The 26430-nt window shown below is 41.2% G+C and overlaps 1 protein-coding gene across 2 annotated transcripts in view; it reads left to right on the top strand.

Annotated features, from left to right (window-relative positions):
* Positions 1 to 26430, top strand: part of PXYLP1 (2-phosphoxylose phosphatase 1) — a 200378-nt gene that overhangs the window by 92741 nt on the left and 81207 nt on the right. For both annotated transcript variants that reach the window (XM_053709975.1, XM_053709976.1), the window contains one exon: positions 12032 to 12158. In XM_053709975.1, the coding sequence (XP_053565950.1) occupies positions 12032 to 12158 (127 nt within the window). The remainder of the gene's footprint in view (positions 1 to 12031; positions 12159 to 26430) is intronic.

Genomic DNA, 26430 nt, shown 5'->3' with positions numbered 1-26430 from the left:
TCCGATGATGACCGGCTGATCTTCAAGACCTCCAGCGCAGATCCATCCTCTTCTTCCGATGACTAGACGAATGAAGGTTCCTTTAAGGGATGTCATCCAAGATGGCGTCCCTCGAATTCCGATTGGCTAATAGGATTCTATCAGCCAATCGGAATTAAGGTAGGAAAATACTGATTGGCTGATGGAATCAGCCAATCAGATTCAAGTTCAATCCGATTGGCTGATCCAATCAGCCAATCAGATTGAGCTCGCATTCTATTGGCTGTTCCGATCAGCCAATAGAATGCGAGCTCAATCTGATTGGCTGATCGGATCAGCCAATCGGATTGAACTTGAATCTGATTGGCTGATTCCATCAGCCAATCAGAATTTTCCTACCTTAATTCCGATTGATTGATAGAATCCTATCAGTCAATCAGAATTCGAGGGACGCCATCTTGGATGACGTCCCTTAAAGGAACCGTCATTCGTCGGGAAGTCGTCGGTGAAGATGGATGTTCCGCGTCGGCGGGATGAACTACATGGATCCAGAAGAAAGAAGATTGAAGATGCCGGTTGATAAAAGACTTCAGCCCGATCATGGACCTCTTCAGCTCCCGCTTGGATGAAGACTTCAGCCGGATCATGGACATCTTCAGCCCCCCGCTTGGGCTTGGATCAAGACATCGGAGGCTCTTCTGGATCGATTGGTGAACCCGGCGTGGTGAAGACAAGGTAGGGAGATCTTAAGGGGCTTAGTGTTAGGTTTATTTAAGGGGGGATTGGGTTAGATTAGGGGTATGTGGGTGGTGGGTTGTAATGTTGGGGGGGGTATTGTATGGTTTTTTTTACAGGCAAAAGAGCTGAATTCTTTGGGGCATGCCCCGCAAAGGGCCCTTTTCAGGGCTGGTAAGGTAAAAGAGCTTTTCTATTTTAATTTTAGAATAGGGTAGGGCATTTTTTATTTTGGGGGTCTTTGTTATTTTATTAGGGGGCTTAGAGTATGTGTAATTAGTTTAAAATTGTTGTAATATTTTTCTAATGTTTGTAAATATTTTTTTATTTTTTGTAACTTAGTTCTTTTTTATTTTTTGTACTTTAGTTAGTTTATTTAATTGTATTTATTTGTAGGTATTGAATTTAATTAATTTATTGATAGTGTAGTGTTAGGTTTAATTGTAGATAATTGTAGGTAGTTTTTTTAATTAATTTATTGATAGTGTAGTGTTAGGTTTAATTGTAACTTAGGTTAGGATTTATTTTACAGGTAATTTTGTAATTATTTTAACTAGGTAACTATTAAATAGTTATTAACTATTTAATAGCTATTGTACCTGGTTAAAATAAATACAAAGTTGCCTGTAAAATAAATATTAATCCTAAAATAGCTACAATATAATTATAATTTATATTGTAGCTATATTAGGATTTATTTTACAGGTAAGTATTTAGCTTTAAATAGGAATAATTTATTTAATAAGAGTTAATTTATTTTGTTAGACTTAAATTATATTTCTCCAACATTGGTGTGTCCGGTCCACGGCGTCATCCTTACTTGTGGGATATTCTCTTCCCCAACAGGAAATGGCAAAGAGTCCCAGCAAAGCTGGTCACATGATCCCTCCTAGGCTCCGCCCACCCCAGTCATTCTTTTTGCCGTTGCACAGGCAACATCTCCACGGAGATGGTTAAGAGTTTTTTGTAGTTTTATTCTTCTATCAAGTGTTTGTTATTTTAAAATAGTGCTGGTATGTACTATTTACTCTGAAACAGAAAAGGATGAAGATTTCTGTTTGTAAGAGGAAGATGATTTTTAGCAGACAGTAACTAAAATCGATTGCTGTTTCCACACAGGACTGTTGAGATGAAGTAACTTCAGTTGGGGGAAACAGTTAGCAGTCTTTTCTGCTTAAGGTATGACTAGCCATATTTCTAACAAGACCATGTAATGCTGGAAGGCTGTCATTTCCCCTCATGGGGACCGGTAAGCCATTTTCTTAGTTAAACATAAAAGAATAAAGGGCTTCAAAAAGGGCTTAAAAACTGGTAGACATTTTTCTGGGCTAAAACAATTGCTTTACTAGGCATATTATGCAGATTCTAACTAATTATTGGTATTATAATCTTGGGGAACGTTTAGAAAAACGGCAGGCACTGTGTTGGACACCTTTTTCAGATGGGGGCCTTTCTAGTTATAGACAGATCCTCATTCTGGGACTGTATAGGGGTTAAATGTAAAAACGGCTCCGGTTCCGTTAATTTAAGGGTTAAAGCTCTGAAATTTGGTGTGCAATACTTTTAATGCTTTAAGACACTGTGGTGAAATTTTGGTGAATTTTGAACAATTCCTTCATACTTTTTCACATATTCAGTAATAAAGTGTTTTCAGTTTGAAATTTAAAGTGACAGTAACGGTTTTATTTTAAAAGTTTTTTGTGCTTTGTTGACAAGTTTAAGCCTGTTTAACATGTCTGTACCATCAGATAAGCTATGTTCTATATGTATGAAAGCCAATGTGTCTCCCCATTTAAATTTATGTGATAATTGTGCCATAGTGTCCAAACAAAGTAAGGACAGTAATGCAACAGATAATGATATTGCCCAAGATTATTCCTCAAATGAGGGGAGTAAACATGATACTACATCATCCCCTACTGTGTCTACACCAGTTATGCCCACACAGGAGGCCCCTAGTACATCTAGTGCGCCAATACTTATTACCATGCAACAATTAACGGCTGTAATGGATAACTCCATAGCAAATCTTTTATCCAAAATGCCTACTTATCAGAGAAAGCGCGATTGCTCCGTTTTAAACACTGAAGAGCAAGAGGACGCTGATGATAACTGTTCTGACATACCCTCACACCAATCTCAAGGGGCCATGAGGGAGGTTTTGTCTGATGGAGAAATTTCAGATTCAGGAGAAATTTCTCATCAAGCTGAACCTGATGTTGTGACATTTAAATTTAAATTAGAACATCTCCGCGCACTGCTTAAGGAGGTGTTATCTACTCTGGATGATTGTGACAATTTGGTCATTCCAGAGAAATTATGTAAGATGGACAAGTTCCTAGAGGTTCCGGTGCCCCCCGACGCTTTTCCTATACCCAAGCGGGTGGCGGACATAGTAAATAAAGAGTGGGAAAGGCCCGGCATACCTTTTGTTCCCCCCCCCTATATTTAAGAAATTATTTCCTATAGTCGACCCCAGAAAGGACTTATGGCAGACAGTCCCCAAGGTCGAGGGGGCGGTTTCTACTCTAAACAAACGCACTACTATTCCTATCGAAGATAGTTGTGCTTTCAAAGATCCTATGGATAAGAAATTAGAGGGTTTGCTTAAAAAGATTTTTGTACAGCAAGGTTATCTTCTACAACCAATTTCATGCATTGTTCCTGTCACTACGGCAGCGTGGTTCTGGTTCGAGGAACTAGAAAAATCGCTCAGTAAAGAATCTTCGTATGAGGAGGTTATGGACAGAGTTCAAGCACTTAAATTGGCTAACTCTTTTGTTTTAGATGCCGCTTTGCAATTAGCTAGATTAGCGGCGAAAAATTCAGGGTTTGCTGTCGTGGCGCGCAGAGTGCTTTGGCTAAAGTCTTGGTAAACGGATGTGTCTTCCAAGACAAAATTGCTTAACATTCCTTTCAAAGGTAAAACATTATTTGGACCTGATTTGAAAGAGATTATTTCAGACATCACTGGGGGAAAGGGCCACGCCCTCCCACAGGATAGGTCTTTTAAGGCTAATAATAAGCCTAATTTTTGTCCCTTTCGCAGAAACGGACCAGTCTCTAATTCTGTATCCTCTAAGCAAGAGGGTAATACTTCACAACCCAAACCAGCCTGGAAACCAGTTCAAGGCTGGAACAAGGGTAAGCAGGCCAAGAAGCCTACCACTGCTACCAAAACAGCATGAAGGGATAGCCCCCGATCCGGGACCGGATCTAGTGGGGGGCAGACTTTCTCTCTTTGCTCAGGCTTGGGCAAGAGATGTTCAGGATCCTTGGGCGCTAGAAATAGTTTCTCAAGGTTATCTCCTGGAATTCAAGGAACTACCCCCAAGGGGAAGGTTCCACAGGTCTCAATTATCTTCAAACCAAATAAAGAGACAGGCATTCTTACATTGTGTAGAAGACCTGTTAAAGATGGGAGTGATACATCCAGTTCCAATAAGAGAACAAGGAATGGGAATTTATTCCAATCTGTTCATAGTTCCCAAAAAAGAGGGAACATTCAGACCAATTTTGGATCTAAAGATCCTAAACAAATTTCTCAGGGTACCATAGTTCAAAATGGAAACTATTCGAACGATCCTACCTACTATCCAGGAAAATCAATTTATGACTACCGTGGATTTAAAGGATGCGTACCTACATATTCCTATCCACAAGGAACATCATCAGTTCCTAAGGTTCGCTTTTTCTGGACAAGCATTACCAGTTTATGGCACTTCCATTTGGATTAGCCACTGCTCCAAGGATTTTCACAAAGGTACTAGGGTCCCTTCTAGCGGTTCTAAGACCAAGGGGCATTGCAGTAGTACCTTACTTGGACGACATCCTGATTCAAGCGTCGTCCCTGTCAAAAGCAAAGGCTCATACGGACATCGTCCTAGCCTTTCTCAGATCTCACGGATGGAAGGTGAACAAAGAAAAAAGTTCTCTGTCCCCGTCAACAAGGGTTCCCTTCTTGGGAACAATAATAGATTCCTTAGAAATGAGGATTTTTCTGACAGAGGTCAGAAAATCAAAACTTCTAAGCTCTTGTCAAGTACTTCATTCTGTTCCTCGTCCTTCCATAGCGCAGTGCATGGAAGTAATAGGATTGATGGTTGCAACAATGGACATAGTTCCTTTTGCACGAATTCATCTAAGACCATTACAACTGTGCATGCTCAGACAGTTGAATGGGGATTATACAGACTTGTCTCCGACGATTCAAGTAGATCAAAAGACCAGAGATTCACTCCGTTGGTGGCTGACCCTGGACAATCTGTCACAGGGAATGAGCTTCCGCAGACCAGAGTGGGTCATTGTCACGACCGACGCCAGCCTAGTGGGCTGGGGCGCGGTCTGGGAATCCCTGAAAGCTCAGGGTCTATGGTCTCGGGAAGAGTCTCTTCTCCCGATAAACATTCTGGAACTGAGAGCGATATTCAATGCTCTCAGAGCTTGGCCTCAACTAGCAAAGGCCAAATTCATAAGGTTTGTCAGACAACATGACGACCGTTGCATATATCAATCATCAGGGGGGAACAAGGACTTCCCTGGCGATGAAAGAAGTGACCAAGATAATTCAATGGGCGGAGGATCACTCCTGCCACTTGTCTGCGATCCACATCCCAGGAGTGGAAAATTGGGAAGCGGATTTTCTGAGTCGTCAGACATTCCATCCGGGGGAGTGGGAACTCCATCCGGAAATCTTTGCCCAAATAACTCAATTATGGGGCATTCCAGACATGGATCTGATGGCGTCTCGTCAGAACTTCAAGGTTCCTTGCTACGGGTCCAGATCCAGGGATCCCAAGGCGACCCTAGTAGATGCACTAGTAGCACCTTGGACCTTCAACCTAGCTTATGTATTCCCACCGTTTCCTCTCATCCCCAGGCTGGTAGCCAGGATCAATCAGGAGAGGGCCTCGGTGATCTTGATAGCTCCTGCGTGGCCACGCAGGACTTGGTATGCAGACCTGGTGAATATGTCATCGGCTCCACCATGGAAGCTACCTTTGAGACAGGACCTTCTTGTTCAGGGTCCATTCGAACATCCGAATCTGGTTTCCCTCCAACTGACGGCTTGGAGATTGAACGCTTGATTTTATCAAAGCGTGGGTTTTCAGATTCTGTAATAGATACTCTGATTCAGGCTAGAAAGCCTGTAACTAGAAAAATTTACCATAAAATATGGAAAAAATATATCTGTTGGTGTGAATCTAAAGGATTCCCATGGAACAAGATAAAAATTCCTAAGATTCTATCCTTTCTACAAGAAGGTTTGGAGAAAGGATTATCTGCAAGTTCTCTGAAGGGACAGATCTCTGCTTTATCTGTTTTACTTCACAAAAGACTGGCAGCTGTGCCAGATGTTCAAGCATTTGTTCAGGCTCTGGTTAGGATCAAGCCTGTTTACAGACCTTTGACTCCTCCCTGGAGTCTAAATCTAGTTCTTTCAGTTCTTCAAGGGGTTCCGTTTGAACCCTTACATTCCGTAGATATTAAGTTATTATCTTGGAAAGTTTTATTTTTGGTTGCAATTTCTTCTGCTAGAAGAGTTTCAGAGTTATCTGCTCTGCAGTGTTCTCCGCCCTATCTGGTGTTCCATGCAGATAAGGTGGTTTTGCGTACTAAGCCTGGTTTTCTTCCGAAAGTTGTTTCCAACAAAAATATTAACCAGGAGATAGTTGTACCTTCTTTGTGTCCGAATCCAGTTTCAAAGAAGGAACGTTTGTTACACAATTTGGACGTAGTCCGTGCTCTAAAATTCTATTTAGAGGCTACTAAAGATTTCAGACAAACATCTTCCTTGTTTGTTGTTTATTCTGGTAAAAGGAGAGGTCAAAAAGCGACTTCTACCTCTCTTTCCTTTTGGCTTAAAAGCATTATCCGATTGGCTTACGAGACTGCCGGACGGCAGCCTCCTGAAAGAATCACAGCTCACTCCACTAGGGCTGTGGCTTCCACATGGGCCTTCAAGAACGAGGCTTCTGTTGACCAGATATGTAAGGCAGCGACTTGGTCTTCACTGCACACTTTTGCCAAATTTTACAAATTTGATACTTTTGCTTCTTCGGAGGCTATTTTTGGGAGAAAGGTTTTGCAAGCCGTGGTGCCTTCCATTTAGGTGACCTGATTTGCTCCCTCCCTTCATCCGTGTCCTAAAGCTTTGGTATTGGTTCCCACAAGTAAGGATGACGCCGTGGACCGGACACACCAATGTTGGAGAAAACAGAATTTATGCTTACCTGATAAATTACTTTCTCCAACGGTGTGTCCGGTCCACGGCCCGTCCTGGTTTTTTAATCAGGTCTGATGAATTATTTTCTCTAACTACAGTCACCACGGTATCATATGGTTTCTCCTATATATATTTCCTCCTGTCCGTCGGTCGAATGACTGGGGTGGGCGGAGCCTAGGAGGGATCATGTGACCAGCTTTGCTGGGACTCTTTGCCATTTCCTGTTGGGGAAGAGAATATCCCACAAGTAAGGATGACGCCGTGGACCGGACACACCGTTGGAGAAAGTAATTTATCAGGTAAGCATAAATTCTGTTTTAACTTAGGGGGGTGTTAGTGTTAGGGTTAGACTTAGGTTTAGGGGTTAATACATTTATTATAGTAGCAGCGAGATCCGGTCGGCAGATTAGGGGTTAATAAGTGTAGTTAGGTGGAGGCGACGTTGGGGGTGGCAGATTAGGGGTTAATAAATATAATATAGGGGTCGGCGGTGTTAGGGGCAGCAGATTAGGGGTACATAGGTATAATGTAGGTTGCGGCGGTGTACGGAGCGGCAGATTAGGGGTTAATAATAATATGCAGGGGTCAGCGATAGCGGGGTCGGCAGATTAGGGGTTAATAAGTGTAAGGTTAGGGGTGTTTACACCCTTGGGTACATGTTAGGGTGTTAGGTGCAGACTTATGAAGTGTTTCCCCTTTGGAAACAATGGGGCTGCGTTAGGAGCTGAACTCTGCTTTTTTTTCAGCTCAAACAGCCCCGTTGTTTTCTATGGGGGAATCGTGCACGAGCACGTTTTTGAAGCTGGCCGTGTACATAAGCAACACTGGTATTTAGAGTTGCAGTGGCGGTAAATATGCTCTACGCTCACTTTTTTGGAGCCTAACGCAGCCCTTCTGTGAACTCTAAATACCAGCGGTGAAAAAAAAGCATGCGCAGCTAACGCACCCCTTTGGCCGCAGAACTCTAAATCTAGCCGGAAGTGTCTTATATATACATGATCTTAGTATATATACACCTGTCCTGATAGGCCCCAGAGTCTGCAACGACAATGAGCAAGGGGCACCACTAAGCAAGCGGCACCATGAAGACCAAGAATCTGAAACTTTAAACATCCCACGGAGCACCATTAAATCGATTATTAAAAAATGGAAAGAATATGGCACCACAACAACACTTCCCAGAGAGGGCCACCCACCAAAACTCATGGACCAGGCAAGAAGAGCATTAATCAGACAGGCAACAAAGAGACCAAAGATAATCCTGAAGGAGCTGCCATGCTCCACAGCAGAGATTGGAGTATCTGTCCATAGGACCACTTTAAGCCGTACACTCAACAGAGCTGGCCATAAAAAAGCCATTGCTTAAAGAAAAAAATAAGCAAACACTTTTGCTGTTCACCAAAAGGCATGTGGGAGACTCCCAAACATATGGAAGAAGGTACTCTGGTCAGATAAAACTAAAATATAGCTTTTTGGCCATCAAGGAAAATGCTATGTCTGGTGCAAACCCAACACCTCTTATCACCCTGAGAACACCATCCCCACAGTGTAGGGGGACCACTACACTACAGAAAAAAAAAAAATAAATAAATATATAAAAATGATAAAAATTTAAATATCTATAAATAAGGTACTGGCCAGCATTAGTGGGAGGGTTAGAGAGCCATTTGGGAGGGATCAGGGGAGGTTGGAGGGTTAAGGAGGAATTACTACACTGCAGAAAAAATATAAATAAATAATAATAATAAAAAAAAACTGCATACTAGCAGACTGTCTGCCAGTATCTAAGAGGGTGGTGACCAGTGGGAGTGAGGGAGAGAGCTTTTTGGGAGTGATCATGGGGTAGGAGTGTAATCCCTACTCTACAGCTAAAATTAACATTACAAGCTGCCTGATTTACCCTTTCACTGCTGGGAATAATAGAAGTGTGATGCACAGCTGCGATTAGTGGCCTTATTATTAAAAAAAAAAAAAAAAAGCCATGTATGTCTGCTATTTCTGAACAGTGGATCCAGAGATGCTTTTAAAATCATTTCCATCATGATTGCACAAGCAGTATGTAAATAATTTCAGTGAGAAACCCAAATGCCTAGATTACGAGTTTTGTCGGTAAAAACCTGCGGAGCTAACGCTCCTTTTGTTTCTAGCGCTCACTTTAAACAACGCTGGTATTACGAGTTTTTTGAATGGCTACGTTAGCCTCAGAAAAGTGAGCGTTGAGCAAAATTTAGCTCCACTTCTCACCTCAATACCAGCGTTGCTTACGGTAGCGGTAAGCTGGAAAAACGTGCTTGTGCACGATTTCCCCATAGGAAACAATGGGGCTGAGCTGGCTGGAAAAAAAACTAACACCTGCAAAAAAGCAGCGTTCAGCTCCTAATGCAGCCCCATTGTTTCCTATGGGGAAACACTTTCTAAGTCTACACCTAACACCCTAACATGAACCCCGAGTCTAAACACCCCAAAACCTTACACTTATTAACCCCTAATCTGCCGCCCCTGCTATCGCTGACACCTACATTTATATTATTAACCCCTAACCTGCCGTTCCGTACACCGCCGCCACCTACATTATCCCTATGAACCCCTAATCTGCTGCCCCTAACATCGCAGACACCTACATTATAGTTATTAACCCCTAATCTAATATTAGGACCCCTTAATGCTGCTTTTTAAGGCTAACGCAGAACTCGTAATCTAGGCGAAAGTTTGTGAAAAAGTTAACGATTTTTACTATATGATGGTATTTGGGGGTGAAATAGTGACATGAAATATACCAAAATGGGCCTAGATCATTATCTTGGATTGTCTACTTAAAAAGCTATATATAGTTTTGATAGGTAACGAAACAACAAAACAAGGGTCTATTTCTGTTTAAATAGATTGATAGCAAAAATGCTAAAAATTCTCCTGTATTTTGAGCAGGTTTTTCTCTGAAATTAACAGAAACAGAAAGCAGTGCTTACCAGCCTAAGTGTTCAGTGACTGGCGTGTCTTCAGCATGTGCACTATGTCACGCCCCCTATCCGATGCGTCCGATGAATCCCAGGAGCCAAGGAAAAAGTGTCTCAGCTTAGTATACTAGAAACAGCTTAGCCACACAACGAGCAAACAAGATATCCAGCTGCACTGGGAAAAAAATCCTCCAGAGTAGAAATCTTCAAAAGCATAAATGTTTATTCAAGGAAAGTGCACAACTAAAAGCAAAAAATTACATTGTTAACAGATATATGCTGATCATTCAAAAACACAGAATGATCAGTAAGACAGCAAACAGCATACACGTTTCATGCGGGGCTACCGCACGTGATCACTGCTAAAGAGTTTAGTCTGCCTATAGTCTATTTAATGGTAATAATTAATTAAAGGCACACTTGTTCAAGTTAACCCTATAATGCACTGCACATATAAAATTGCTAAAAAACCTAACAGAGTTGTCCAATACGTTACGGAGTATTATAACCATTTAAATCTATCAGCATACTACTGTGTTATTCTATAAATGTAAAAATGCAAACAAAAGCAAAACTAATAAAAAACAATACTTAATATCCTATCATATAGATGCTTAAAGAGATCATTTTGAGTTACTCTCTTAGTTATTTTATATATTGCATAAAAAGTACATATAAGCTTACACAAATAGATTATAGCCCCTTATAGCCTTTGAATAGCATATAATAGGTCACACTCTAGTGAACTGGAAATAAAGGTCACAATGTATTAAGCAGCGGTCATCAGACCTCTTAGTCGGAGAATTTCAATCTCCCCGATCTTGTCCGACTGGGTAGATTGACAGCTCCTGCCTGTGCACGATTGGCTGTGCGCGGGCAGGGGACGGCATCCCACACCAGCACTATTGAGGCAAGCTGCGGCGGTCTGGAGCGCATATGTATGCCCCTGTCAATCGTAGCTTGATAAATGGAGCCCTAAGGGGTAAACCAGTTACTTGTCATGTCTCATCTCTTCTCCTCCTGCTAAAGATGACAGAGAGACAAATTACACATTTTGAGAATTTGGCTATGTATATACTACCTTATTTTTTTGGGATAAATTCTCTGTGATTTTTATATTTAGTTAGTAGTATTATATTTTAACATATAAAGTAGTAGTATAATTTATTTTAACATTATATTTAATTAGATCTAAAACCACAGTACAGACATGATGCAGGTGGAGCCTGTGCCCAAGCAGGCCCCACTGTAGCGATACAACTACTGATTTTAGGACCCTCTAGAGATGCACACCCCATATCAGTTGACACCTCTGAGACCCTTTTCATTATGTAAATGTCAAGCATTGATGTACAGTTTTACTTACATTTGCGAGACCAGAAATTCAGACAGTGGAACATATATAAAGCATGTGTTTGTCCAATATTCCTCCACAAATGAAGATCTGTGTCTCCAAACATGTTCACATTTCATTTTGAAAACACGGCAATTGCATTATAAAATTAAAAATTTCTCTCAGATTTTTCATTTTTTTTTTGTCTTACTATAAAAATATATGTTGTAATGAAATTTGAATATAGTCAATTTAGTGTAAACTGTAGCTTAAAGGGACAGGAAACCCAAGTTTTTTTTTTCTTTCATGATTCAGATACAGCATACAACTTTCCTATTTGCTTCTATTCAAAATTTAGCTTCATTTTCATGGTATCCTTTATTGAATGACACTACTGGGAGCTATCTGAACACATTGGTAAACCAATGACGAGGCATATATGTGCAGCAGCCAATTAGCAGCTACCTCCCAGCTCTTGATCCTACTTAGGTATCCTTTTCAACAAAGGATATCAAGAGAATAAAGCAAATTAGATAATAGAAGTAAATTGGAAAGTTGTGTATGCTCTATCTGAATCATGAAAGACCATTTTTGGGTTTCATAGCCTTTTAAGTGTGTGTACTCCAATTAAATTTGCATTATTTGTGTTTTAATTTTCATTTCAGTTAGGGTAGTATATTATAAACATGTACCTGTACCTTGTATATTATAATACTATTCATAATGACCAGGAAACTTTGATTATGCTCCACATTTTATTTTTCAAAATACAGAGCTACCATTCCACCTTCTTTTTATTTTCAGGCCATGCACCACACAATCTGAAACTTGTGTCCGTCCAAGTTATGATTCGCCACGGAGACCGATATCCATTATATGCCATTCCAAAAACAAAGAGACCCGACATTGACTGTATCCTGGAACCAGAAAGGTAAACTCTTCGGCAGTCATTATAGTTTTCTTGGGAGTCCATTCAGTCAATATTTGCAAGATGCGTATCAAGTAACCTCATTCCTATTTTGGCATCCTATACTTTGGAATTTCAGTTTATGAAAAATATGGCTGTTTGAAAATGTTAAAGTGAAGGTCAATTTTGACCAATTAGTGCCCGGTTTTTAATAATCCTATTAAAAACAAGGGCACTTTAATTCATCAAAATTGACATTTCAAGAGTTTTCTTCAAAAACTTACCTTTTAATCCTGAAAGCAGCTCCATCGATTCCCCCGGCCGTCAGAAGCCTCTGCTTACGTCACAAATGACTAATAGGATTTTTAAAAACCGGGCACTAATTCGTCAAAATTGACCTTCACTTTAAAGGGATAGAAAGGTGAAAAATGAAATGTGCATTAGGGTATTTCAATTTGAACTAGAAGCATTTTTCCAATATACTTCCATTAGCAAAAATGCTTCTAATAAAAGTTATTACTGTTTTTCTGCAGCAATGCACATATCCTGTGAGTGCTGTGCACCAGTATTCAAACACCACACTTTCTAAGAGGGTCAGCAGTAGCATGTATGACACAAATTATGTCTTCAGAAGCAATGCACACCACTGCCACCTCTCTGAGCTTACTGGTGCACGGACATTTCTATCCCTTTAAACTTCAAAATTAATATAAAAAAATAAATCGTGTATTTATAATATATAGTAAAAATCTTAACTTTTGAATCTCCCTATTACCAACTTTAATGAAAAATGGAATAATATCAGAGCAATATTAACCCAACATTGGGAAGTTATTTTGCTAGCTAGAGCAGTAACACAGATAGTGGGGGATTATCCATCACTACCTGCAAAAAGAGACACTTGTTTAAATGATTAGTGCATAACCATTTTAAGAATCAGGTTGATTCTAGAAATTGGCTTCAGAAAACAAAATTAAAGAATTGTTCCCTACCTTGTAAAAAAAATATGTTATGTGCAGATACATGAAAAAAAGTGGTAAAATTATGAATGTAAGAGGTAGATGCTTTAAAGTGAAAGGGCATATTAATTCAGAAGTGGTTTATTTAGTCTTCTGTTCATGTCCAAAATTCTATGTGGGAGAAGCATATAGAGAATTACATAAGAGCATGAGGGAACATTGCATAGACATAATAAAGGGGCATACAAAAAGCACCCGAATTGCCCCAACAGGAACTACATAATGGCAGTGATTTAAATTTATGGGAATAGAGCTAAATGATTTAAAAAATTGAAGTGGGAACACAGATAGATTATTTAAAACATAATGCAAGTTGAGTTATAATCTAAAATCTTTGCAGCCAATGGGGTTAAAAGAAGAAATCAATTATGCTCAATTTCTTCATGATTGAATATTTCTTTGTTTAGTATGTGCATAGAAGATATACAAGGTTAGAATTTCAGCAAAGGTTGGTAATTGCTTATAAATAATATCTTATCAAATGCAGCATCAAAATACTATAGGTTGTGTATGTAACATAAGCTCGCTGTATTTTCATAATGTAAATTAGAATTAAAATAAGGAATACAATGTTTCTACATATAATGGTAATAATGTTATACGTGAGCAGAATGCCTTAATTCACCTGTTGGGTCAGAAGAGTATAAAAAGCAGGCATACTAGCCTGATAACAGATGACACCTGAGGAAGCCCTATTTTCATTGGAGGAGGGGTGAAATGCGAATTGCACTTAGATGCACCCAGTTTGGGTAGCGTGCATGTTGACGACCCTATGCAGGAGGAAGATAGTATGTCCAGGGGAAGTTTGTACACACGGAGAGTTAGTGTTCCATGTATACAGAGTTTGGGACTTGCAAGACAACAGTCTGGTGAGTGCTTGTATTACTACAGCGGGAGGATACTGCTGGTTGTTTCAGAAGAATAAATGTATCTGTGGAGCCCTTTTTCTTGATATACAAGATTATTCAATAGATCCATTTACACTCTGGGAGGACTGTGACTATTTCAAGTTATTTAGAGATTTTGCTGGCTGACTAAAATATTTCTTCCCTAAGGCATGGTGAGTCCACAACTTCATTCCAATTACTATTGGGATATTCAACTCCTGGCCAGCAGGAGGAGGCAAACGGCACCCCAACAGAGCTGTTAAAGGGATATGAAACCCAAATTTTTTTCTTTCATGATTCAGATAGAGAATAACATTTTAAACAACTTTCTAATTTACTTCTATTATCTAATTTGTTTTATTCTCTTGGTATCATTTGTTGACGGAGCAGCAATGCACTAATGGTTTCTAACTGAACACATGGGTGAGCCAATCACAATCGATATATATATACATATGCAGCCACCAATCAAAAGCTAGAACCAAGGTTCTCTGCTGCTCCTGAGCTTACCTAGATAAACCTTTCAGCAAAGGATAACAAGAGAAGGAAGAAAATTAAATTATAGAAGTAAATTGAAAAATTGTATTCTCTATCTGAATCATAAAATAAAATTTCTCTTGCAAGGTGTATCCAGTCCACGGATTCATCCTTTACTTGTGGGATATTCTCATTCCCTACAGGAAGTGGCAAAGAGAGCACACAGCAGAGCTGTCCATATAGCTCCCCCTCTAGCTCCACCCCCCAGTCATTCTCTTTGCCGGCTCTAAGCACTAGGGTCTCTCTACGGGAGGGTAAAGTGAATGTGGTGTTAGAATTGTAGTTTTATATCTTCAATCAAAAGTTTGTTATTTCTCTTGTTAAGTGTATCCAGTCCACGGATCATCCATTACTTATGGAATATATTCTCCTTCCCAACAGGAAGCTGCAAGAGTCCACCCACAGCAAAGCTGCTATATAGCTCCTCCCCTAACTGCCATATCCAGTCATTCTCTTGCAAGCCTCAACATAGATAGGAGGTCGTGAGAGTCTGTGGTGCTTTCTACTTAGTTTATTCTTCAATCAAAAGTTTGTTATTTTTAAATGGCACCGGAGTGTGCTGTTTATCTCAGGCAGTATTTGGAAGAAGAATCTGCCTGCGTTTTTCTATGATCTTAGCAGACGTAACTAAGATCCATTTGCTGTTCTCACACATTCTGAGGAGTGAGGTACTTCAGAGGGGGAATGGCGTGCAGGTTTTCCTGCAGATAAGGTATGTGCAGTAAAATATTTTTCTAGGAATGGAATTGACTAAGAAAATACTGCTGATACCGAAGTAATGTAAGTAAAGCCTTAAATGCAGCGATAGCGACTGGTATCAGGCTTATTAATAGAGATACATACTCTTATAAAAATGTGTTTTAAAACGTTTGCTGGCATGTTTAATCGTTTTTTAACGTACATTGGTGATAACACTGTAATGTTGGTATAGCCTTAAATGCAGTAAAAGCGACTGGTATCAGGCTTATTAATAGAGATACATACTCTTGTAAAAATGTGTTTTAAAACGTTTGCTGGCATGTTTAATCGTTTTTTAACATATGCTTGGTGATAAAACTTATTGGGGCCTAAGTTTTTTCCACATGGCTGGCTTAAATTTTGCATAGAAACAGTTAACTGAAGCTTCCCACTATTGGCTGTGGCAGTTTGTTGTGTCTGTTTTTAAAAACGTCTGTCGTTTTTTTTTATCTGTTTTTTGCATTAAGGGGTTAATCATCCATTTGCAAGTGGGTGCAATGCTCTGTTACCTTATTACATGTACTGTAAAAATTTCGTTTGTTTTACTGCCTTTTTTTCACTGTTTTTCAAATTTTGACAAAATTTGTTTCTCTTAAAGGCACAGTAACGTTTTATATATTTGCTTGTTAACTTGATTTAAAGTGTTTTCCAAGCTTACTAGTCTCATTATTAGTCTGTTCTAACATGTCTAACATAGAGGAAGCTCTGTGTTCATTATGTTTTTAAGCCATGGTGGAACCCCAACTTAGAATGTGTACCAGATGTACTGATTTCATGTTAAACAATAAAGATCATTTTTTGTCTTTAAAAACATTATCACCAGAGGATTCTGTCGTGGGGGTAGTTATGCCGACTAACTCTCCCCACGTGTCAGACCTTTTGACTCCCGCTTTAGGGACTCACGCTCAAATGGCGCCAAGTACATCAAGGGCACCCATAGCGTTTCTTTTACCAGGGGATTCTGTCGAGGGGAAAGTTATGCCGACTAACTCTCCCCACGTGTCAGACCCTTCGACTCCCGCTTCAGGGACTCACGCTCAAATGGCGCCAAGTACATCAAGGGCGCCCATAGCGTTTATTTTACAAGACATGGCAAAGGTGGTGAATAATATTCTGGCAGCAGTATTAGTCAGACTACCTGAAATTAAAGGAAAGCAGTTAGCTCTGGGGGTAGATACAGAGCATACAGACGCTTTAAGAACCATGTATGATACTACCTCACAATATGCTTAGTCTGTGGGTGATTTTTTTTTTGACTCAGGGAAGATGATTTAACCTGATTCTGATATTTCTACATTTAAAATTTATGCTTGAGAACCTCCACTTGTTGCTCAGGGAGGCTTTGGCTGCTCTGAATGAATGTGTACAATCGCAGGGCCAGAGAAATTGTGTAGACTGGATAAATAATATGCAGTGCCGGTGTGTACTGATGTTTTTCCAATACCTAAAGAGGTTTACTAAAAATTTTTTAATAAGGAATGGGATAGACCAGGTGTGCGGTTCTCTTCCTCTTCCCCTCCTATTTTTTAGAAAAATGTTTTCTAATAGTTACCACCACACGGGACTTCTGGCAGACAGTTCCTAAGGTGGAGAGAAGAGTTTCTACTCTAGCTAAGCGTACCACTACCTCTGATGAGGACAGTTGTGCTTTTTAGATCCAATGGATAAAAAATGTTTATTCAACAGGGTTTTATCCTGCAGCCCCTTGCATACATTGCTTCTGTCACTGCTGCTGCGGCGTTCTGGGTTGAGTCTCTTGATGAGGCTTTACAGTTAAGCGACTCCATTGGATGAATATATTTGACAAGCTTATGCTAGCCAATTCCTTTGTTTTCTGATGCCTTGTTCATTTGACTAGACTAACGGCTAAGAATTCTGTTTTTTACTATACTGGCGCGCAGAGCGCTATGGCTTATATCATGGTCAGCTGTCGTGACTTTAATAAATAAGCTACTTAACTTCCCTTCAAGGGGCAGACCCTATTCGGGCCTGGTTTGAAGGAGATTATTGCTTATATCACTGGAGGAAAAGGTCATGCCCTTCCTCAGGATAGGTCCAAATCAAGGGCCAAAAAAAAAAAGTCTAATTTTCGTGCCTTTTAAAAACTTCAGGGCAGGTGTGGCATCCTCTTCCTCTAAGGCAAAACAAGAGGGAATTTTTGCTCAGTCCAAGGCGGTCTGGAGACAATCGGACCTGGAACAAAGATAAGCAGGCCAAGGAGCCTGCTGCTGCCTCTAAGGCAGCATGAAGGAACGGACCCCTATCCGGTAACGGATCCTATAGGGGGCAGACTTTCATTCTTCGCCCAGGCGTGGGCAAGAGATGCCCAGGATCCCTAGGCATTGGAATTTATATCCCAGAGATATCTTCTGGATTTCAAAGATTCCCCCCCAAAAAAAGGGGAGATTTCGCCTTTCACAATTATCTGCAAACCAGATAAAGAAGGAGGCATTCTTACATTGTGTACGAGATCCATCCAGTTCCAAGAGAGGAACAGGGACAGAGTTTTTACTCAAATCTGTTTGTGGTTCCCAAGGAGAGGGAACCTTCAGACCTATTTTGGATCTAAAGATCTTAAACAAATTCCTCAGAATTCCGTCATTTAAGATGGAAACTATTCTTACCATCTTAACTATGATCCAGGAGAGTCAATAGAGGACTACAATGGATTTGAAGGATGCTTATCCTCACATTGTGATGCATAAAGATCACCATCGTTTTTCAGGTTTGCCTTTCTAGACAGGCATTACCAGTTTGTAGCTCTTTCCTTTGGGATATCTACAGCCCCAAGAATCTTTATGGAGGTTCTGGGGTCGCTTTGGTGGTCCTTAGACCGCGGGGCATAGAAGTGGCCCCTTATTTAGACGACATCCTGATACAGGCGTCAAACATCCAAATTGCCCAGTCTCATACGGACGTAGTACTGGCATTTCTGAGATCACATGGGTGGAAAGTGAACAAGGAAAGAGTTCTCTATCCGCAATCTCAAGGGTTTCCCTCCTAGGCAACTCTGAGGTACATCATACTCAGTCGGACAATATACACGACTGTGTCTTACATCAGCCATCAAGGGGGAACAGAAGTTCCCTAGCGATGTTAGAAGTCTTACAATAATTCACTGGACAGAGACTCACTCTTGTCTATCAGCTATCCATATCCCAGGTGTTGAGAACTGGGAGGTGGATTTTCTAAGTCGTCAGACTTTTCTTCCGGGGGAGTGGGATTTCCTCCGGAGGTCAAGACCAAGCAGGAGAGGGCTTTGGTGTTTTTGACAGCGCCTGCGTAGCCACGCAGGACCTGGTATGCAGATCTGGTGGACATGTCATCCTTTCCATCACGGTCTCTGCTTCTGAGACAGGTCCCTCTACCTCAGCGTCCTTTCAACCATCTAAATAGAATCAATCTGAGATGGACTGCCTGGAGACTGAACGCTTGATGTTATCAAAGCATGGCTTCTCCGAGTCAGTCATTGATACCTTAATACAGACATGAAAGCCTGTCTCTAGGAAAATTGAACATAGATATGGTGTAAATATCTGATTGTTATGAATCCAAGGGTTACTCATGGAGTAAAGTCTGGATTCCCAGGATATTATCTTTTCTCCAAGATGTTTTTGAGAAAAGGGTTGTCAGCTAATTCCTTAAAAGGGGACAGATTTTTACTCTGTCTATTTTTTTGCACAAGCGTCTGGCAGGTATTCTAGACGTTCAGGCATTTGGTCAGGCTTTGGTTAGATCCAAGCCTGTGTTTAAAACTGTTGCTCCGCCATGGAGCTTAAACCTGATTCTTAAGGTTCTTCAAGAAGTTCCGTTTGAACCTTTTTTGTTCCATAGATATCAATCTTTATCTTGGAAAGTTCCTTTTGGGTAGCTAATTCCTCGACTCGTAGAGTCTCCAAGTTATCTGTGTTACAATGTGATTCTCCTTATCTGGTCCTTCGTACGGATAAGGTAGTCCTGCGTACCAACCTGGGTTTTTTCCTAAGGTGGTATCTAACAAGTACATCACTCAAGAGATAGTTGTTCCATGCTTGTATCCTAATCCTTCCTCAAAGAAGGAACGTCTATTACACAATATTGGACGTGGTTTGTGCTTTAAAGTTTTACTTACAAGCTACTACAGTTTTCATCAAACGTTCACCTTGTTTGTTGTCTATTCTGGACAGAGGAGAGGTCAAAAGACTTCAGCAGCCTCTCTGTCTTTTTGGTTAAAAAGCATAATTCATTTAGCTTATGAGACTGCTGGACAGCAGCCTCCTGAAGGGGGATTACAGCTCATTCTACTAGAGCTGTGGTTTTCACTTGGGCCTTTTTTAAATGTGGCTTCTGTTGAACAGATTTACAAGACGGAGTCTTGGTCTGCGCTTCATACTTTTCAAATTTAACAAATTTGATACCTTGCTTCTTCGGAGGCTATTTTTGGGAGAAAGGGTTTTTTACAGGCAGTGGTAACTTCCGTTTAAGTACCTGCCTTGTCCCTCCCATCATCCGTGTACTTTAGCTTTGGTATTGGTATTCCATAAGTAATGGATGATCCGTGGACTGGATACACTTAACAAGAGAAAACATAATTTATGCTTACCTGATAAATTTATTTCTCTTGTAGTGTATCCAGTCCACGGCCCGCCCTGTCACTTTAAGGCAGGTAATTTTTTCATTTGAACTACAGTCACCACTGCACCCTATGGTTTTTCCTTTCTCTGCATGTTTTCGGTCGAATGACTGAATATGGCAGTTAGGGGAGGAGCTATATAGCAGCTTTGCTGTGGGTGGACTCTTGCAGCTTCCTGTTGGGAAGGAGAATATATTCCATAAGTAATGGATGATCCGTGGACTGGATACACTACAAGAGAAATAAATTTATCAGGTAAGCATAAATTATGTTTTTTAAATGGTACCGGTTTGTACTATTTACTCTCTAGCAGAAAAGTGATGAAGATTTCTGCTGAGAGGAAAATGATTTTAGCATGTTGTAACTAAAATCCACTGCTGTTCCCACACAGGACTGAGGAGTACCAGAAAACTTCAGTTGGGGTGAACAGTTTGCAGGCTTGACTGCAATGAAGTATGTTCAGTCATTTATTTCTAGACAAGACTGAGATAATGCTAGAAGACTGACAAGATCCCCATGTGGGGAGGGTAAGCTATGTTCTGAGACTTAGTAAAGAATTGAATGCTTACATAACAGGGCTAATTAGGCTGGTTGACACTAATTCAGGGCAATCGATTATTTGTTTTAAGAAATGTTTTTCTGGGGTTATTATCCACATGGCAAAAATTTTGTCACTTAGAAGTGATTTTTGTAGGCCTCACAACTCCGGAGTGGAGTGGGAGGGGCCTAATTTCGCGCCTCAGATGCGCAGTTAGAATTGAAAGACAGTTCATGCTGCTTCACATGGAGGGTCCAGCTGCTGATTGAGGGCCTAAAAGAAGCTTTATTCCCCCAAAACTGATCCCTAAGGGCAGGTAGGGCCACAGCAGTAAGCTGTGGCAAGGTGCTGTAGTTATTTAACCGGTTGTTGGCTTTAGGCTGCTCCGGTTTGGGCATTAAGGGGTTAATCGTTCTGCAACTTGTGGTGCAATCATATTAAGGCCTTAGGTACATACTGTGAAAATTTCAAAAGGATTGCTGCATTTTTCACTGTTTTGTAAAATTGTGTGCTCTTTTTATCTTTTAAAGGCACAGTAACGTTTTTTCAAATTGTGTTTTTTATTTGATTAAAGTGTTTTCCAAGCCTGCTTGTGTATGCTAATAGTCTGTTAAACATGTCTGACACTAAGGAAAATCCTTGTTCAATGTGTTTAGAAGTCATGGTGGAACCCCCTCTCAGAATGTGTCCCAATTGCACTAATATGTCTATACACTTTAAAGATCATATTGTTGCACTTAAAAGTGTGGCCCTAGATGATTCTCAGACTAAAGGTAATGAGGATAGTCCGTCTACCTCTCCCCATGTGTCACAACCAGTTACGCCCGCTCAAGCGATGCCTAGTACCTCTAGTGCATCTGCCCCTATTACATTACAAGAACTAGGGGCAGTCATGGATAATTCCCTTGCGGCCTTTCTATCCAAACTGCCAGTTTTTCCTGCAAAGCGCGATAGCTCTGTTTTAAGAACAGATTATGAGCATTCTGAAGCTTTGGTAGCCTTATCTGATGTGCCCTCACAACGCTCTGAAGTGGGGGTGAGGGATTTGATGTCTGAGGGAGAAATTTCCGACTCAGGAAAGGTTTCTCATCAGGCAGAGTCAGATACATTGGCGTTTAAATTCAAATTAGAACACCTCTGCGTATTGCTCAGGGAGGTATTAGCTACTCTGGATGATTGTGACCCTATGGTGGTTCCAGAGAAATTGTGTAAAATGGACAAGTACCTAGAGGTTCCTGTATACACTGATGCATTTCCGGTCCCTAAGAGGGTTGCGGATATCGGTACTAGGGTGTGGGATAGACCAGGTGTTCCTTTTGTTCCCCCCCCCCTATTTGTAAGAAAATGTTCCCCATAACTGACCCCATGCGGGACTCGTGGCAAACGGTCCCTAAGGTAGAGGGGGCTGTTTCTACACTTGCTAAACGCGCAACCATACCGATTGAAGACAGTTGTGCTTTTAAAGACCCTATGGATAAAAAGTTAGAGGGTCTACTTAAGAAAATTTTTGTTCAACAAGGTTTTCTTCTCCAACCTATTGCCTGCATTATTCCTGTAACTACTGCAGCTGCTTTCTGGTTTGAGGCGCTGGAGGACTCGCTCCAGACGGAAACCTCATACAATGAAATTATGGATAGAATTAAGGCTCTAAAGCTGGCTAATTCTTTTATCACAGATGCCGCTTTGCAATTAGCTAAGTTAGCAGCAAAAAAATCAGGTTTCGCCATTATGGTGCGCAGAGCGCTGTGGCTCAAGTCCTGGTCGGCCGATGTGTCGTCAAAATCCAAATTATTAAATATCCCTTTCAAAGGAAAGACCCTCTTCGGGACAGAATTGAAAGAGATTATTTCAGAAATCACCGGGGGAAAGGGCCATGCTCTCCCCCAGGACAAGCCCTTTAAGGCTAAAAACAAAGCTAGAGACTTCACAGCCCAAGGCAACTTGGAAACCTTACCAGGGCTGGAACAAGGGTAAACAGGCCAAAAAGCCTGCTGCTTCTAACAAGACAGCATGAAGGGGTAGCCCCCGATCCGGGACTGGATCTAGTAGGGGGCAGACTCTCTCTCTTCGCTCAGGCCTGGGCAAGAGATGTTCACGATCCCTGGGCATTAGAGATTGTTTCCCAGGGATATCTTCTAGAATTCAAGGACTCCCCTCCAAGGGGGAGGTTCCACATTTCGCGTCTGTCTTCAGACCAGACAAAGAAAGAGGCGTTTTTACACTGTGTAGAAGATCTACTTACAATGGGAGTGATATACCCAGTTCCAATGGCAGAACAAGGACTGGGTTTTTACTCAAACCTGTTTGTGGTTCCCAAAAAAGGAGGAACTTTCAGGCCAATCCTGGATCTAAAAATTCTAAACAGATTTCTCAGAGTCCCATCATTCAAGATAGAAACCATTCAGACAATCTTACCTATGATCCAGGAAGGTCAATATATGACTACCGTGGATTTAAAGGACGTGTACCTGCACATTCCTATCCACAAAGATCATCATCAGTTTCTCAGGTTCGCTTTTCTAGACAAGCATTTCCAGTTTGTGGCTCTTCCATTCGGGTTAGCCACTGCTCCCAGAATCTTCACAAAGGTACTAGGGTCCCTTCTGGCGGTTCTAAGACCGCGGGGCATAGCAGTGGCGCCCTATTTGGACAACATCTTAAAGGATTACTTTCTGTTATAATTTTTAAGCTAAACAACTAACATATTAAAGTTAATAAACATTAATTAAAACCTACTGACCTATAGTTTCTCCAAAACAAAGTTTCATAACGTTCTAAAAGTTATATCTTTTATTCGCCAATGATGTCACGTTATCCTGCCCACTATTTTCAGCACTGCATGTTCAAAATACTTAAACCAATAACTTTGTGTTTAAACCGCCATTTTGAAACCTAGGTATTGTAAACGGATTGGTACAGAGCAAAGGATACCCATGGAGTGGGTTTGGAAAACAATTAAATTTGCAGACAAGATTTCTGACATACGGTAGAGATATGTTAATGAAATGCTATTGATAAAAAGCATATTTGGTGTAGTTAGTTAGTAACAGGCATAGAAAATATTTACTTACAGTGGCCCTTTAATTCAGGCGCCGTCTTTTCAAAGAGCCAAGTCTCACACGGAGATTGCATTGGCCTTTCTGAGGTCTCACGGGTGGAAGGTGAATGTCAAAAAGAGTTCTCTATCCCCTCTTACAAGGGTTCCCTTCCTAGGAACTCTAATAGATTCGGTAGAAATGAAAATATTTCTGGCGGAGGTCAGAAAGTTAAAACTTTTAACTACTTGCCGAGTTCTTCATTCCATTCCTCGGCCATCTGTAGCTCAGTGCATGGAGGCAATTGGATTAATGGTAGCAGCAATGGACATAGTCCCTTTTGCTCGGATACATCTCAGACCACTGCAACTATGCATGCTCAAACAGTGGAATGGGGATTATGCATATTTGTCTCCTCAAATACAGCTGGACCAGGGGACCAGAGATTCTCTTCTCTGGTGGTTGTCTCAGGATCACCTGTCTCAGGGAATATGTTTCCGCAGACCAGAGTGGATTATTGTAACGACCAACGCCAGTCTGTTAGGCTGGGGTGCAGTCTGGGACTCCCTGAAAGCTCAGGGTTTATGGTCTCGGGAAGAATCTCTTCTCCCGATAAACATTCTGGAACTGAGGGCGATATTCAACGCGCTTCAGGCATGGCCTCAACTAGCTGCGGCCAAATTCATCAGATTTCAGTCGGACAACATCACGACTGTAGCTTACATCAATCATCAGGGGGGAACAAAGAGTTCCCTAGCGATGAAGGAAGTAACCAAAATAATCAGGTGGGCGGAGGACCACTCCTGCCATCTCTCAGCAATTCACATCCCAGGAGTAGACAACTGGGAGGCGGATTTTCTGAGTCGTCAGACTTTTCACCCGGGGGAGTGGGAACTCCACCCGGAGGTATTTGCCCAGCTGACTCAGCTATGGGGCATTCCAGAGTTGGATCTGATGGCATCCCGTCAGAACACCAAGCTTCCTCTCTACGGATCCAGGTCCTGGGACCCCAAGGCGGCATTGATAGATGCTCTATCAGCACCTTGGTCCTTCAATCTGGCTTATGTTTTCCCACCGTTTCCTCTTCTCTCTCGTCTGGTTGCCAGAATCAAGCAGGAGAAGGCTTCGGTGATTTTGATAGCGCCTGCATGGCCACGCAGGACTTGGTATGCAGACCTAGTGGACATGTCATCTGTCCCACCATGGACACTGCCAATGAGGCAGGACCTTCTAATACAGGGTCCGTTCAAGCATCCAAATCTAGTTTCTCTACGTCTGACTGCTTGGAGATTGAACGCTTAATTCTATCAAAGCGTGGTTTCTCTGAGTCAGTTATAGATACTCTGATTCAGGCTAGAAAGCCTGTCACCAGGAAAATCTACCATAAGATATGGCGGAAATATCTTTGTTGGTGTGAATCCAAGGGTTACTCATGGAGTAAGATTAGGATTCCCAGGATATTGTCCTTTCTCCAAGACGGATTGGAGAAAGGATTGTAGGCTAGTTCTTTAAAGGGACAGATATCTGCTCTGTCTATCCTTTTACACAAGCGTCTGGCAGAGGTACCAGACGTTCAAGCGTTTGCACAGGCTTTAGTCAGAATCAAGCCTGTCTATAAACCTGTGGCTCTGCCATGGAGTCTAAATCTAGTTCTTTCAGTTCTTCAAGGGGTTCCTTTTGAACCTTTACATTCCATAGATATTAAGTTGTTATCTTGGAAAGTTTTGTTTTTGGTAGCTATCTCTTCTGCTCGAAGAGTCTCAGAATTATCTGCCTTACAGTGTGATTCACCTTACCTGGTGTTCCATGCAGATAAGGTAGTTTTGCGTACTAAACCTGGTTTTCTTCCTAAAGTGGTTTCTAACAAGAATATTAACCAGGAAATTGTTGTTCCTTCTCTTTGTCCCAATTATTCTTCGAAGAAGGAACGTCTGTTGCACAATCTTGATGTAGTTCGTGCTCTAAAGTTCTATTTGCAAGCAACTAAGGATTTCAGACAAACATCTTCCTTGTTTGTTATCTATTCTGGTAAGAGGAGAGGTCAGAAAGCGACTGCTACCTCTCTTTCCTTTTGGCTGAAAAGCATCATCCGTTTGGCCTATGAGACTGCTGGCCAGCAGCCTCCTGAAAGAATTACTGCTCATTCTACCAGAGCAGTGGCTTCCACATGGGCTTTCAAAAACGAGGCTTCTGTTGAACAGATTTGTAAGGCAGCGACTTGGTCTTCACTGCATACTTTTGCCAAATTTTACAAATTCAATACTTTTGCTTCTTCGGAGGCTATTTTTGGGAGAAAGGTTTTGCAAGCAGTGGTGCCTTCCATTTAAGGTACCTGTCTTGTTCCCTCCCTTCATCCGTGTCCTAAAGCTTTGGTATTGGTATCCCACAAGTAAAGGATGGCGAAGATGAGTGTCTGAGATTTAATCCTTTAATGGGTACTTTTCCCTGCAAGCAAGTATTGGGGGGCTATGCTGTGTCCATGTTAATCTCTTTAGTAAGAGTAATCTTGGCTTTTAGCAGTTAGAAGACAGCGAGGTAGTCTTTGCTTACCTTCTAACATTATTGCTACCCTAAGTCACACCTATGAAGCTGTTCCTGCCCTGCAGCTGGATCCACAGGTAAGTGCTTTTGCCTTCTAGGTTAGAATGATTCAGCACTTTTGGGGGGTTAATTCCCTCAGTGGATATAATGGAACTTAATTATCTCTTTTATTTGGGGATATAGTTTGGGCAGCACTGACTGAGCACTATACTGTAAAGGAAATATAGTGGTCTGGGGAAGTTTATTATTCTAAGGGATATGCTATTCCTAAGGATACTATGCTATTATAAGAGCAGCCTAGACTCTCTTACAAGCTTTGTGGAGCGGCAGGTCTAGCTGGTGTCTGCCTGGAATTATCTAGGTACTAAAACTGAGGTATTTCAGGGTTC

This window comes from Bombina bombina, chromosome 4, assembly GCF_027579735.1.
Source record: "Bombina bombina isolate aBomBom1 chromosome 4, aBomBom1.pri, whole genome shotgun sequence".
NCBI classification, from domain to species: Eukaryota; Metazoa; Chordata; class Amphibia; order Anura; family Bombinatoridae; genus Bombina; species Bombina bombina.
The sequence above is the reverse complement of the archived record's forward strand: the minus strand, read 5'-3'. Positions and strand labels throughout refer to the sequence as shown.